Below are 15,472 nucleotides of genomic sequence, written 5' to 3'. Positions count from 1 at the left end.
ATCAGTTCGAAACACTTGTTTTTGATCTTTATTTATTTTCTTGAATCCCAAAAAGCATTTAATAACAGTGTCACCATATCTAATAAAAACATTATTGCCTACGGATCATAAGACTCCATAATATCAGGAGCAACCTTTCAGATTTGTAGCCTTATGTATATTAAAATTTCAACCTAGTGTGATAATTCACAGTGGCATATGTTTTACATTAAGTGTACTCCAATGCCCAAATTTCATCAGGAAACAAGCACAATAAAGCAAAGCGGAGGAGCTGGGAGAAAAAGTGAAGGGACCTCTGAATGTTTGACATCAGAGGAGTTACTTTGAGGTTTCATTTTACACATGGAGGGAATGAGCTGAGAATCTGCGGCGCTGAGATAAGAGCTTGCACTGCTGTGGACTGAGCAAGAGGGTGAGAGCCTCATCTCCAGTTAACATGCCTTTCTACTGAAGGAGAGATGAAGGGCAAAGTGGAAAGAGAAGAGCTGGAGCGGCTCAGCCTCGTCTCAGATCATGAAGTTTCTGAGCCACACTCTCCAGTTCAGACTCAATGGCAGCCAGACTTTCAATCTCAGCATCCTGATGACAAAAGAGAGAAATTCAGGCCATTAATGAGTTTTTAAATGCTTTATGAACATTTACACGTATACATACATAATAAAAAGTTTGGGGTCAGTAAAATTGTTTTAAATAAGTTTCTTATTTGCATGTATAATATTGTAAAATTAATTGTTTAAAATAACTGTTTTCTGTTTTAATACATTTTAAAATGTAATTTATTCCTATGCTGGCAAAGCTGAATTTTCAGCAACCATTACTCCTGTCTTCAGTGTCACATGATTCTTCAGAAATCATTCTGATATGCTGATTTTTACATTTCTTATCACTTCTGAAACTAGTTCTACTGCTTAATATTTTTGTGGACATTGTGATGCCTTTTTTCAAGATTCGTTAATCATCAGAAAGTTTGAAAGAACAGCATTTATTTGAAATATTTTCTAACATTGTAAATGTCTTTATGATAAGTTTTGATGAATTTAAGCATTCTTCTAACTTCTAACTTTCAGTAATTTCTTTAAACACACACACACATACACACACAAAAACATTCTGACCCCATTTTCTGAGCATCAAGGAATAATTCTCTAAAAATCTGCCGATATTAAAGAATTACAAATAAATATACTGGCCGATGTTGGTCATTCGATTATGCATGTTCATTACCCCTATTTTTACATTTAGATTACCTTTGTCATCACTCAAAGTTAATACTTAAAAAGAAAAAAAAATGATCAAACTGTTGACTATCAAAATGAATAATAGTTTTTCATACTGTACAATATGTGATGCCTTAAACTTATTTGAAACTGTTAAAATGTAGTTTTACATTGCAGTTTAAAACAGTTTAAATTTAAAATATCTATACAAAACTATAGTATGAGTTCAGATGATTTAGAGTCATATGGACTATTTTAATGTTCATGATGGTTTTTGTTTTTGTCCTTTTTGGAGCTTGACCAACATGGTCACAATGAACCATGGATTCACTGAAAGAGCCGTGTGAAGAATTTTCAGAAAATTCTACTTTTGTGCTCCACAACCTTTTTAACCTTTAAGAAAACAGGTTAGAGCAACTAAGTTTCATACCCCTGTCTTTCTGCTGCCGCTGCCCTCTTCATCTCGTTTGTCCTGTGCTTGAGTTTGTGCCATGAGCTGCAGCTCCTGCTCCTCTGGGCTCCTCCACAGCTCCCCCTCTTGATCTTCTCTCTCCTTAGAGTGGTGTGGTGCTTCCCGGTGCTCATCCAGTTTTGGGCTTGCCTCTACTCTCTTATGGGACAATTTTCTCACACGACTCCAGCGCTTCACTCCAACCTCTCTTTTCTTCTCCTCCTCTTCTTCCTGCTCTTCTTTTGAATGTGTTCTCTCCGTTTCAGCTCCCTTGTGCTCCTTGCTGTCCTCCATGATGGACTGTTTCACGTCGGGATTCGCTTCATGATCATCTGTGGCTGGAACAAAGTGTGGAAATGGAACAAAGTTATCATTTTTATGTTGTATCTTCTCTATTTTCTCTATCTCAGTGTCTTCTCTTTCATTATTCTACACACACACACACACATTTACTTCAGTGCAGCATCAGCGAACCCAGCACTCTTCTAAATGAAAAGCTTACTCTTGCCAGCTCACGGCTCACTGCTTGATGCCTCTTATCCTGAAATATAAGCCCCTGTCCTGTCCTTCTATCTGTACTAATGAACACAGTTTCCCAAATCATTGCTTCTATTAACAAACACACTAAAACAAATTAACCTAAAATGTTTTTCACCAAGTTCCTCTGAGATCTGAGGGCCACTTTTAACAAGCCACAGGCAGCTGGCTGATCTGGATGGCCTCCAGCATCAATTACTGAATCAATTCAGCAGGCCACAGTGCAGCATGGATTTCATTTCATAGAAGAAGTCACTGTCACACCGTCCTGTTCATGAAACACTGCTAAATTCCACTATCAATCCTCATTCCCCATCCCTCCTGACTCTTTTTAACCTTGTGGTGTCCTGCTGTTATTCCCAACCTCTTCAGCGAAATAAGTTAGTGTCTGTTAAATGAACTGAATGGACATCCCTGTTACTCATAGTCACACTTTTCAAGGAGTAGTGAATATGTTGCTATTGATCATGTAGGCGAGTGACAAATCGTTAGTGGGAGCACTATCTGCTGGGCTTAAAGCTGTTCACACCTGATCATGGACTTTGAGGCCATGTCACAAATGTACTGGCCAAATAACAATTTTGAGATGTTTGATGCTCATAATGACTCTTATGAGCTGGTAGTGAATCAAAAACATACAGCACAATCAGTGTAGTCTGATTCTTGAAATTAATGGCTCTTTTGAGTCAGTTCTTTTAATAAATATTTAAACATTTTAAAAAGCTATCAGTTTGAAACACTGCCTTGTGTTATTTACAGCATTAGCAGAGAGATCTTTTTTTTTTTTCATGTTTAAGCAAAGTGGACATTATAGCTGGAATACACCCAAATGAATCAAACTGGAATGAAATTAATTGAAAATTAATTTAATCAAGAGTGTCAGATTCGGAATAAATCAGAAAATCTAGTAGTATTGAACATCATTGTGTTCTGCTGGCTCTGTGGAGGAGTCTGGAACAAGTGACATTTCTCATTTCTTTGTGTATTTCACATTGTGGTAGAATTTTCTGGCACACATTCAAGCACTATTCATCCATCAGTTGTACATCTGCAGTGGCTTGTTTCCAGGTGTCGAGCCATCACAAGCTTCTCAGCAGAAGGTCCCTGAATTTGAGAGGTCCCAGGCCGGTCATGCGTTACCATTACACCTAATCTACAGTCAGAATATTGCTTGTTACATCATATCATAATGAATAAGGCTTTCAACTCAAAGATAAACTCAGAAAGTAGTACATATAGCATGCCACATATCGCATTCATCATTACCATCTTTATGGTAAACCGGATCATTTTCCTTCTCCTTTTCCAAGCTGGAGTGTTTCTTCTCCTCTTGTTTCTCCTCCTCCTGTGACTCTCTCTTCTGCTCCGAGTTTATGTTGGAAATGTGTTTGCCAAGACTCTCATCTTCTTCTTCACGCTCCTCTTCCTCAGCAATCTGGTTCAGTTTTTGAGACTCCTGCTCTGTCTCCTCCATCTCTCTGGAGCTCTTCTCTCCTGCTCCTCTCTTCTGTGCATCTTCTTCTGGTTTATCCATGGCAACCAACATTGACTGATCATCTGTAGGATGGTAAAGCGTTAATTATATAGTGTTATTCTTTTATTCAGATTTGTGTTCGTTCAAAGCTTTCTGGTGCATTCATATATTATAATAAATTAATATATTCATATATGAAAACAAACAAACAAATAAATAAATAATTGTGAAAAATATAGTGTGTGACATTCTTTTATTCAGACTGGATTTGGTTCAGGTCAGAGCCTTCAGGTTTGATTCATATATGAAATATAATGTGATATATTTTAAGATTTTTTTTCTTTTAGGAAACTTTGATTCCTCAGTAACATTTTACAATAAGGTTCATTAGTTAACATTAGTTAACTACTTTAATTAACATGAACTAAGCATGAACAATACTCCTACAGCATTTATTAATCTTAGCTAATGTTAATTTCAGCATTTATTAAATAATGTGTGTTATTCTTTTATTGAGATTGGTTTCTGTTTCTTTCAGGTCTTGATGTTCTAAGCCTTTAGGTTTGATTCATTTGTGATGAATTCTGCTACACTGCCTTTTAATGGAAGTGGAACAGACTGTTTAAATGTTTTTTCTTTGGATCAATCTGTCTGACCTCAGCAGTGCAGTACTTGCAAAAGAACATATAGATGGTGTGTTCCCAATATGTTAACCTCAGGAAAAAGGTCACATTGTGACCACTGACTGCTTACCTCCCTGAATAAGGAGAGTTACATGGCTTTATATGAGTCGAGTTGGATGCACTGCTTAGGATGAAAATGTATTTTTAATGCAAACAAATGATAGAAACAGATGACACAATTTTCAAGGTCAGCACTTTTGGATGCGGTCAAATGAAAAGTACACTGACAACAACCCACTCACAAATTAAGGGGTAGTTTAAAACATAATCAGTGTTTTACTTGAGTCTGACACTAGCAAATGATATTTAGCACCCACACATTTGTGCCCACAGACTTGAGCTATGACATACTTAAACAGAAGTCCTGTGTGGTGGGCATAAGAAGTTTTACAAGCTCAGGATCATACCACTGGTAGTGTGCAATTTCACAAACAAAAAACAATTCATACTAAAGAGACAGATGTGCCCTCTGCCCTGATTCTGTCAGAATGCTGCAAAGTGCAGCTCTATAGAGCAGAACACAGTGATTCACACTAAAATGTTCTTTGAGAGTACTGGATGACTGTCTACTGTACTTCGAAGGGTGAAAAGCAATGCTAGCATGTTTTCTTTTTTCGCGTATATGCAAAGTATGTATAAGTCTGCACATAAAAGTTAATAAATGTGACCTTGGACCACAAAACCAGTCATAAGGGTAAATTTCTCAAAATTTAGATTTATACATCATCTGAAAACTGAATAAATAAGCTTTCCATTGATGTATGTTTCATTAGGATCTGACAATATTTGGCCGAAATACAACTATTTGAAAATCTGGAATCTGAGGGTGCAGAAAAATCAAAATACTGAGAAAATCGCTTGTTGTTTAAATGAATTCTTAGCAATGCATATTACTAATCAATTTTTTATATATATATTTACGGTAGGAAATTTACAAAATATCTTCATGGAAAATGGAATATACTCCAGCGACTTAAGACTGGTTTTGTGGTTCAGGGTCACAAATAAATAAATAAATACACACAACAACCCATATGCAAATGTAATATATATATATATATATATATATATATATATATATATATATATATATATATATATATATATATATATATATATATATATATATATATATATATATATATGCCTTAAGTCACTGGGGTATATTTTTAGCAATAGCCCAAAAACATCGTTTGGGTCAAAATGATTGATTTTTCTTTTATGCCAAAAATTATTAGGATATTAAGTTAAGATAATTTTCCATGAAGATATTTTTTTACATTTCCTACCGTAAATATATCAAAACTTAATTTTTGATTAGTAATATGCATTGCTAAGAACTTCATTAGGACAACTTTAAAGGCGATTTTCGCAGTATTTTGATTTTTCTGCACCCTCAGATTCCAGATTTTCAAATAGTTGTACCTCGGCCAAATATTGTCAAACTATACATCAATGGAAAGCTTATTTATTCAGCTTTCAGATTATGTATAAATCTCAATTTCGAAAAATTGACACCTAAGACTGGTTTTGATGTCCAGGGTCATATATATTAAATGACCATATATTGTCATAAGAAGTAAAAACGTGACACCTATTAGAAATTGGAACAATATATTAACATTTATCTATACCATACAAATCACCTTATAGGTAACATATATGGCATATATGACATTTCTGTATGGGAATATAAAGAAAGATGTAACGAACTAGCATAGAGTCATGTAGCAATTAAGAAGTGGATTCATCTCACCTGCAGTTTTCTTCATGTCTCTGGAGAGGCTGGTCACATGATCAGGTGTGTCTCCTAGGTGTTTCTGTGCTCTTTCACTGGCTCCTGAGAAGCAATTTGGTTGAAACACAGTCACAAGTGGACATAGCAGCTTCTTGGCAATAAAACAGAATCTATGGATTCTCTATCAGAGTTCATCAGCAGTGGTATACAATTATCTGCTCTACATTTCAAATGACCTACTGCTGCCAAAAAAGCCATTAGCAGCCAACTATCATTCTGCTGCCATTAGCATTTCTCCATAGGAAAGAGAGTTGGTTCATGCTGTCCCAATCGGATCTGAAGCATCTGCCTCTTACCTTCCACAGCGATATCTTGCAGCTCTTGAAGAAAGCTGCGGTGGCGCAGGATGCTCACAAGCCTCTCATCTGGAAAATACACAGTACACCTCACGGACAGTTCCAAACTCCAAACCCTACTTTTTGCAGTCAGCACTTTACTTTATTTTTACATTATTTGCATTAATTGCCCTGAAATGTACAGCCTTCTCCTGAGCAGCACTATTAATCATCAGGCCCACTGAGAGAGAAGAAAGAAAGTGAAAGCAATAAAAAAGGGGAGAGGAGAGATTTGCGTTGAATTAACGTTGAGTCATGCTTTTCCTTTTCTGCTGACCGACAAAGAGTGAATGCAGAGTCGGCTGCTCACTCTGTGGCTATGCTATTCACTCGACTCCTTACTCTCTCTCAAAATGTCTGTCGCCTTATTTCTCTGCCAAACTTCTTCACAATCTGTTAAAATTAGGATAGAAAACTGACAGCTGTGGTAGCCAGAATATTACTGCAAAAAAATACAGAATTGACATATAATGGACAAGCATTAGGGGATGGCATTTTGGTGTCCGTATATCAGTCTTATTTTATCATTAGTTATTTTAGTGCATCAAGTTAAACTAAATGAGAAATGTTGCCTTGGCAACTGGCTAAAATAAAAACAAACAATTATATATATATATATATATATATATACACATTTTATTTCAATTAACATTTATTTTATTTCAAGTATTAATTTTTATGTTTTTTCAGTTTTAGTTTTAGTTAACTGTGATGTCTTTTTAATAATACAATTTTAATACACTAACTTATTTGAACCATTTAATTATTTTTCTTACTGTATTAATAATAAAAAGGTGGGTTTAAACAGTGAATCTTGAGAATGTCCGTTTCCCTATGAATCATAAAGTGGTTAATTCTATATAAGGTGATTAATACTTTTTATTTTTTTAAATATAATAATTATAATTGTAACAATATTTTGTTAAGATTCAAATTAAATCAACTTTTTTTTTAACTTTTTTAAAATTAATGTTATAATAATAATTATCTTATTATTGTTGTTGTTGTTATTATTATCTATAATATAACATAATTTTACTGTATTTGATAAGGTAACTAACAGTTAAGTAATTTTTTTTAGTATCACAATTTTATATACTTTTCCTGTTAAAAATATTTATTTTTAAATAATAAATAATATAATAATAATATTTGACAGTGTGTTAATTAAATTCTGCTTTTCTCAAATTATCGGTCCTCCTCCTCCTTCTGTCAGTCTCTGTCCTTCACTAGACTCATTGTGTAAGCCTCTCACAGGGTGTTTGATTTCACTGTTGTACGCGTCATCTCAGAAACAATACCTGGCTTGCTAATAGAATGATTGATTTTCTAACTATTAAAGTATTAAGGAAAAAGACCCTGAAATGTCACTGAACAGTGCACGCCAAAACTTCACACTATGATTCCTCCAACCATAAACTGTGTTCCAAAGATGAACTAAGGTCTTACGGGTTTGGAACTACATGAGGGTGAGTAATTAATAACAATTTTCTTTTGGGTGAACTCTCCCTTTAACTTTCGACTATAAGAAACGTGTATTCACACCAGCAATGATGGCATATATTGATCATATCGGAAAAGGCACTGCTGATGATAAGGAATAAGTGCACCCAAGTGCAGATTAATATATGGAAATAATAGTAGTCCAGGTGTCACTAATACAGGCACTCACCAGCGCTGAGGGTTTCAAGGCAGTCCTGGGACACTGGGATGGGATGAGGCTTGGACAGAGCATCTGCAATTACTTCCACAATACACTTCATCACCTAAACAAAGACAGAGAAAGATCAGGACAGGAAATGGCTGGACATTTTTAAACTATTTTGTAAATTAGGTGTTGGTGACTTATTTAAATGTTTTTGAAAGAAGTCTCTTATTTTCATCAAGGCTGCATTTATTTTATTAAAAATACAGTAAAAAGTAATACTGTAAAATATTATTAAAATTTAAAATAATATTTCTATTTGAATATTTTTTTAAATGTAATTTATTCATGCAATGGCAAAGCTGAATTTTTAAAAGCCATTTCTCCAGTCTTCAGTGTCACATGATCCTTTCAAATATGTGTTTAATAAATGTAATGCATCCTGAACGGTAGTGTGTATATATGGACTCCACACACTCATGAGATCAATGTGACAGAGGACAGAGATGCAGCATGCCAACAATATCTCAAACCCCCCATATCTAGCCATCCTTACTGTCTTACATTTCACTTTCAATCAATGTCATTTCCTCCTCAGTGCTTTCAACTCTCTCGCCTGTCTCTGTGTATTGTTTGGCGCCATATTGCCCCAAAGTCAAACATTTCTCTGCTGTCAGGGAAAAACAGCCTCTCTCAGTAAGGCCAAAGTGTTGCTGAAATGGCATTATAATTTTACAGAGAAGAACTGCATCTGTTTGCAACTTGACATGGCCCCAATACTTCAGATTTGCACACATTTCTGAATTTTCTAGTGTCAAAACAGACCCTCTCTTAAGGCGTTTCTCATCAGCAAGGACAAGAAAGAAACATGTGACCAGCTCAGCTAAGTTAAATGAGCGCAACCCAACTTCAATTTAAGTTTAAATTCAGTTCATCATAGAGTAGTTAAAAAGCACAGTTTGCAGTCATCTGTAGTTGGTAGCCTCATCTGAGTAAGCACACATGGCACCAGCTGTCACTAAATTGAAATCGTGTTGTTGAGTCACTGTCTCACTTATGCTGCTTTCCTCCACACTTCCTGACAACATGGACTATGGCTGCTGCCATTCTGTGCATCCTTATGGTCCAAAAGGCTGCTCCAAATACACATTAAAATAATACTGTACAGTAGTGAAGCTAAACTCAAACATTTTGTTTATTAAGACAGTGATTTATAAACTCATACCTTCACATCCTTATCATCCATGTGACCTGGAGAGACAGGTACCGAGAAGACTAGAAATAGACAGATAGCTTTGATAAGCAAAAACACAATGCTATAATAATAATAATAATAATTATTATTATTATTATATAACAAATCAACCTATACTTAACCTGGGTTAACTAAATGTCTTCTTTTTTTAACCCTGGGTGAAATCTAGTTTTAATCTTTTGGGTAAGTAACAAAGGTAGGCAAGTCGTTTAGCAACAGACAACCAATCATAAACTGCTTCAGAGCTCATCTCATTAAAATTCATGTAAACTTTCACGCGCTGCTAACAACGACGGTAAACGGTAGGTTAGAAATCAACTAGTGTGGATCTACGTGGGGAGATTTACACAGATACAGTAGACATGCGGGTTATCAAAACTGGTCGCTTGCTGTATTGTCTAATTAATGTTAATGACTTTATAGATAGCCTATGTAAATAAGAACGTTAACCCCGGGTTTACAATGCGAAATCTCTAAGATGATTAATTACTAAAGACGAAGTATTGCCACAGTAAAGCATGTAACAAGATAAACCACGATTTCGTTGTCAAATGTGAAAAGCCTTTTGTGCTCCTCACAAGTGTTTAATCCGCTGTCCTTGGTGCTGACAGAGACATTGCACAGCTCACATGTATTAAATGTACAGTCAACAGAATCAATACATCATCCAAAATGCCACTAAGTATTCCCACAATAACTTAACACGTTACGTGGTTATTTGTACATCTTGCACACTTACCAAAATTCACCAGCAACACGAGACCAGCGCATCCTCGTGCGATCATTTTCGTATTGCGAAGTGCAGGCAACCGTTCTGTTTAAAAGTGATGAACCGTCGTGAAAGAGGAAAGCGAATTAACGTTAGTACTTTCCTTCCCTCGGAGTGAATGAAAACACTGGCTGATTTATGGATGCATTATGCGCAAAAGGCGCCTGCTATTATTTGTTTCGCCGGATCACAACGCCTCAATGTCACTACTCACTACCGCAGCGATGCCGCCTTTATATAGGAGACTTGATGGAGAGGAAATGACATCAGTATGAAATACAGCTGCTTAGTTCACCATCCACTAAATAGTATAGGCAAAAAGTTTACAATAATATTAATTATTATTATATGCATATACGGATGCAAACAACTGCTTTTACTCTAATTTCATACATTTTGCTGAATTATTTAAATGTATTATTTATACTTTGTAATAATTCACAATATACACAATGCTTTTCAATATTTGGGGTCCCATATTTTGTAGAAGGGTGTGTTGGGTCGTCTGAATAAATACCCCCCCCCCCCCCCATTAACCCCCCCCCCCATTTTTCTCAATTTAAAATGCATCACATCATTAAGCTTTATCTGATTTTTAACCTATTAATATTCTGCTTGAGACTAAAGGCAAGCAAAAGCATAAGCATCTTCTTATTACAACATCACCCTTACCTGAAACTCCAAATCTAGGCATTTCAAAACAAGGCTGTAGCTTAATTTTTATTTTATTTTTTTAAATCAAAATTTATAATCAAGGAAGGGCCCAAAATATAATTTGGGTCAAAACTGCTTTAGGAAACTGATGTCAATCAGATATATCACCCACACAGATGTCTTATTATTTGAAGTTCATCAAGATCCCAAGCATTACTCAAATAAAATGGCTTTGAGCACATCAAGATCATGATTTCCACTAAAATAAAGTAAAAAACATCACATTGTAGTCATTTGTTCCCTAATGAAGCTGGCTGTTTGGCATGAATCGTTTTGCTGAATACCAAACAGAAGTCAGTCAGTAGCGCCTGCTATTTAATACAGAAAGTAATTCAATTAGAAAAGGGACTGCATTAAACATGGGCATACAGTAAATGATGGACCTCAGGGGAACCATATGTGATTTCCTCACCAACTAATTTATTGAGTACAGTAAAGATGCATTAGAAAGAGAGTGGCAGGGGATGAAAGAGAGTACATGTGAGCAGGAAGCAGATTATTAGATACGGGAGAGCGTCATGCAATTACTTATACAGCATTAGCTATAGCTCCTCACGTGCAGATCTGATAAAATGTTTCAGCTTAATTATTTGTTTACCACTCATTCTTTAATGTTTAATAGGTTGCTTTGATTGAAATAAGTTTTCTTTGTTAATTGCAATACATGAATAAATGTCCTTGTGGCTCATGAAAATAATATATCAGCCACTCAATGTGCATCTAAACGAGCCAATCAGACTTCATTTATGATATTATTCATAGGCTACCTTAGTGGGCTCTGATAATGTGCACATTAGAAGCAGTTGTTTACACATTTTACCCCTGTTGGGGAAAATGATATTGAGTTAAACAGATACATTGCAGAAAGGCAAGAAATTCAAGGCAGCAGACATGTTGACCATTGATTTGTAATGAGAAGATAATGCAATTTCTCTATTCTGGACACACTAAAATTGAATGAAAATCGAACAGTCAGTAGGAGTATGAGTACGTGCTTGTGCTGTATTGCATCTAATATCCTTCAGAGAGGAAACAATGTATTGCTTCCTGTTTGCATCAGTTTGAAAAAGAAAAAAAAAATACCATATGTCACATTTGCTCCTGAGGTTTGCAATAATTTATATTAAGTTATATTAAAATGCATAAACTCTACTTTTTCCCTGTGGAAAAATTTAAAACTTAACGTTGCTGTTTTATTCAACCAGATATATTTTATAATGTACATGGTTGAACAAAATAAGTAATTTGCATAACTACTTTTCTAGAAATGACAAGATTACATTTTATGTATTATGTAGTTAAAAAAAAATTAAAAAAAAAAAAAAAAAAAAACTCTCCCATTATGGTTTACTACTGAGAGAAGACTGTCGCCATTAGCATTACCACATATTCTTAGACATCTTCATTATTAATATTTATCAAGGCAATAGTTTTGCATTAGCTGTCAATACAGGAGAGCAAATCAATATATATGTACAATACAAAGCCCCAAAAGCATTTCAAATATTACTCTTCCTAAACAACAGTCCATAACTATAAATTGATTAAAGGTAAATTGATATGCGAAGCAGGACATTCACAAATAAGCCTTAAATTCACTTTTGTGATCTTAGGGATAGCAAATAATCAACCGAATGAGATTATATTTTAAGCATTAATGACAGACATTACTCCCTGTGGCAAAATATAACATCTGCAGATAGTTTCTTTGTTGTGTACTTCTTTTAAAAGGCTTTTAAACAGAAACACAGGCTAATATTAGCAATCCTAGACACTGACAGTTCTGAGGTATAAAGTGGATCAAAACACATCTGCTTTGAATGATAATAATATTTATGCAGCACTCAGCTAAATTTGGTCAAATGCAGACAATCAGACTGACAAAACATGAACATATTTATTACATAAATGTGAAGAAACCACCAATATAATTCCATTGCTATAATTATTTGTTTGTTTCCAAAAAACTTTAGGAGCTGCTAAACACCTTTAAGTACAACTATAAAGACGGGTTCTTTGATTGGTAATGAAGAACTTTCAGCTGTATAGAAAGAGCATATCTTAAGTAAAAACGTACTTTCAAAGAAAAAAAAAAAGGAAGGAAAACAGGTAAGTGCCCCTACTGAAAGCTTTATTTGAGAAGACCAAAAGCACTTCTCATGTTGCAGCATCCAAAGCAATTATCTTATTACTGCGGGCATTAAGAAGCTCTCAAACAGTTTACTTTCACCATGCTCTCGAAGCAAAACAGTTGTTCTCACTCAACAATCAATTCTTTTATCTGCACAGGCTTAATTAATGAGTTTACAGGATAACCTCTGGCCATTTTATTCAAACCATCCGGAATTAGCTTACACAGTTACCTTTCATACCTAAATTTATTATAGCAACATTACGCTGAGCTAAAAGTGGCTTTGCACCTGCTCTTGTGCTATTTTGGTTGGGTATATCAAAAAAGGTCATCACATTAGCATATATTTTTCTATTCTGAGGTTTCAATATTCCCATTTCCACTGCAACTCTATAGAGCAATTAAATATGATATTGACTGTAACCAAGCCTTCATATTTTGCCAACTCCAATTTCCTGCTCATCTTTGATAACTTATTTATCTTTTACTCCCTCATTATCAGTTTTACCATGGAGCATCCTGCAGTGGCTCAAGTCACAGAATAGATCCTCAGTGCTTCAGAGACCATCAAAGCAATGATATCCAGCCAAAGTAGAACATCGGGTGGGCAGACATGATGTACCACGATACTCCATATGGATGTCCTACAAGGAGGCCAGATTAACAGCCAACCACAGTGGAAGGAAAGCCAAGATGAGGTAGAGAACAGTTAGTCTGATGCCAGCTGACTGGGGCATTACGGGAAGTGATGGGCCTGATTTTACAGCACTGGGTCTGGTGTAAATGTACGGATGACTCTGGGATTTGTCCGTTTGAGCATGAAAGACATTTAAAGCATGTAACATTGGAATTAGCAAGAAAATCCAACACATCATGTAATTACAGTGACATAATGGCATAATAAGATTACACTTATAATCATGTCTTACCACAGGGGGGCAAATGAGCTCAATAGGGTTTGAAAAGCTCTCCACCATGAACTTTTCCCCCTCAAGTTGAAACTTGGCACACAAGAAATGAGAGAAAAGATTTTAGACTGACATTCTGTGCCTGTATGACAATGACACATAATCAGTTGTTGTGCCTTAAATGCGCTGCACTGCTCATCAAAATGATGTTTAATTTTTTTCTATACTATTTTATTTAATCAGTTTTCTTTTCCATTTTATTTTATATTATATATTTTCTTAATTTTATAATATTTATATTTTAAATTGTTTCATTTAATATTTTCTTAATTTTATATTATTTACATCCTAAATGTTTTAAATTATGTTTTTATTTTATTTTATTTATTCTTTTTTTTTTGGAGCTTTGTGATTTTGTTCAGAGTTAAAGTTGTTACCACCCTTTTCCAAATCCCCATTGCCAACTCATCATGAACTTTAAAGGCAAACTGGAAACAGTCCGGAGTAAAAAAGCTCATGTCAATCTTCCCGTTCTAATCAGAGAAAAATATAAAGCACAAATTCTGAACAGCAGATTCCTATTTTAATGGAAACTTTACCATTTAAACCTTAATGTAAAACTAGCAGCAAAGTGCTATAAATTATAGTAATTAGTAAACAGTCAGTGGTCACTACTCACAGGGAGTCTTGGAGGATCTGCGTGTTTCAGGAACGGCTGCAAAACTACAGCAAAGTCATTCTTAAAGAAGCGGTCAGTGTACAAGAGCTGCTCCAGTGCTTTCTGAGATGAAAGATATGTCCTTCAGCATCATATCAGCAAATTACAGATTCATTATATAACTGTATCGATAACTGTGAAAGCAAACACACTTGGAATTCTAGGTTGACTCCAACCAGCTCCTTCAGATCAGCAGATCCCGCAGCTGGATTTATCAGACAGGAGCAGAATGACCTGGAGAGATCAGAGCATTGGATAGGAGAGAAATGATCCTGTAGCACTTACACATCAACATTTAAAGACAGTTAAAGAATGACTAGCATTTTTCATGTGCAGTCATCATCCATGACACCATTTTCTCTCTTTTCTCAATTTTGAAAGCTTGATTTAATTTCCTGTACCTTTGGAGCAGACATCCTGGCGTGGGTTTCTGTACTTCCCTCATCCCCCACATCCTCAATATCCAGAACACGTACAACATCAACCAACACACCAGCACACCTGCAGAAAATGTTCAAAAATATACTACCAAGGCTTTATTTATTTGATCAAAAATACAGTACAAACAGTAATTGTGTTAATTATTGCTACAAGGCAAAATAACTGTCATTATTCCTGTCTTTAGTGTCACATGATCCTTTAGAAATTGTTCTAATACGCTAATCTGGTGCTCAAGAAACATTTCTTATGATTATCATTAATGATGGAAACTTTTGTGCTGCTTAGTATTTTTGTGAAAACTTTTTTCAAGATTCTTTGATGAATAAAAAGTTCAAAAGAACAGCATTTATTTGATTTTTTTTTTATAACAATGTAAAAGTCTTACTTTCACTTTTG

At 35.1% G+C, this 15,472-nt stretch overlaps 1 protein-coding gene and 1 long non-coding RNA gene across 2 annotated transcripts; both read right to left on the bottom strand.

Moving 5' to 3' along the window:
• Nucleotides 1-15: 15 nt before the first annotated feature.
• On the bottom strand, nt 16-10,414 carry LOC109113429 (chromogranin-A-like). Its single transcript, XM_019126221.2, has 8 exons — nt 10,135-10,414; nt 9,366-9,415; nt 8,168-8,261; nt 6,457-6,525; nt 6,119-6,202; nt 3,472-3,762; nt 1,648-2,006; nt 16-579 (listed from the first exon to the last, which is right to left on the bottom strand). The coding sequence occupies exons 1-8, from the start codon at nt 10,178-10,180 to the stop codon at nt 496-498; spliced, it is 1,077 nt and encodes a 358-aa protein (XP_018981766.2). The 5' UTR covers nt 10,181-10,414; the 3' UTR covers nt 16-495.
• A 3,989-nt stretch (nt 10,415-14,403) lies between these two features.
• On the bottom strand, nt 14,404-15,079 carry LOC122149080. Its single transcript, XR_006162836.1, has 4 exons — nt 15,037-15,079; nt 14,788-14,869; nt 14,597-14,698; nt 14,404-14,450 (listed from the first exon to the last, which is right to left on the bottom strand). It is a non-coding gene; the product is annotated as an uncharacterized LOC122149080 (long non-coding RNA).
• Between the last annotated feature and the right edge of the window lie 393 nt (nt 15,080-15,472).

The sequence above is a fragment of the Cyprinus carpio genome, chromosome A20 (genome assembly GCF_018340385.1).
Source record: "Cyprinus carpio isolate SPL01 chromosome A20, ASM1834038v1, whole genome shotgun sequence".
Classification (NCBI taxonomy): Eukaryota; Metazoa; Chordata; class Actinopteri; order Cypriniformes; family Cyprinidae; genus Cyprinus; species Cyprinus carpio.
This window is presented reverse-complemented; position numbering and strand designations above follow the sequence as displayed.

Excerpts from the sequence above, each read along its gene's own strand:
- LOC109113429 (XM_019126221.2), bottom strand. The coding sequence starts at position 10,180 with ATGATCGCACGAGGATGCGCTGGTCTCGTGTTGCTGGTGAATTTTG. Across the intron at positions 9,416-10,134 it reads CGTGTTGCTGGTGAATTTTG|TCTTCTCGGTACCTGTCTCT; the intron begins GTAAGTGTGCAA and ends GTCTATTTCTAG. Across the intron at positions 6,526-8,167 it reads CCTTGAAACCCTCAGCGCTG|ATGAGAGGCTTGTGAGCATC; the intron begins GTGAGTGCCTGT and ends TGTATTTTCCAG.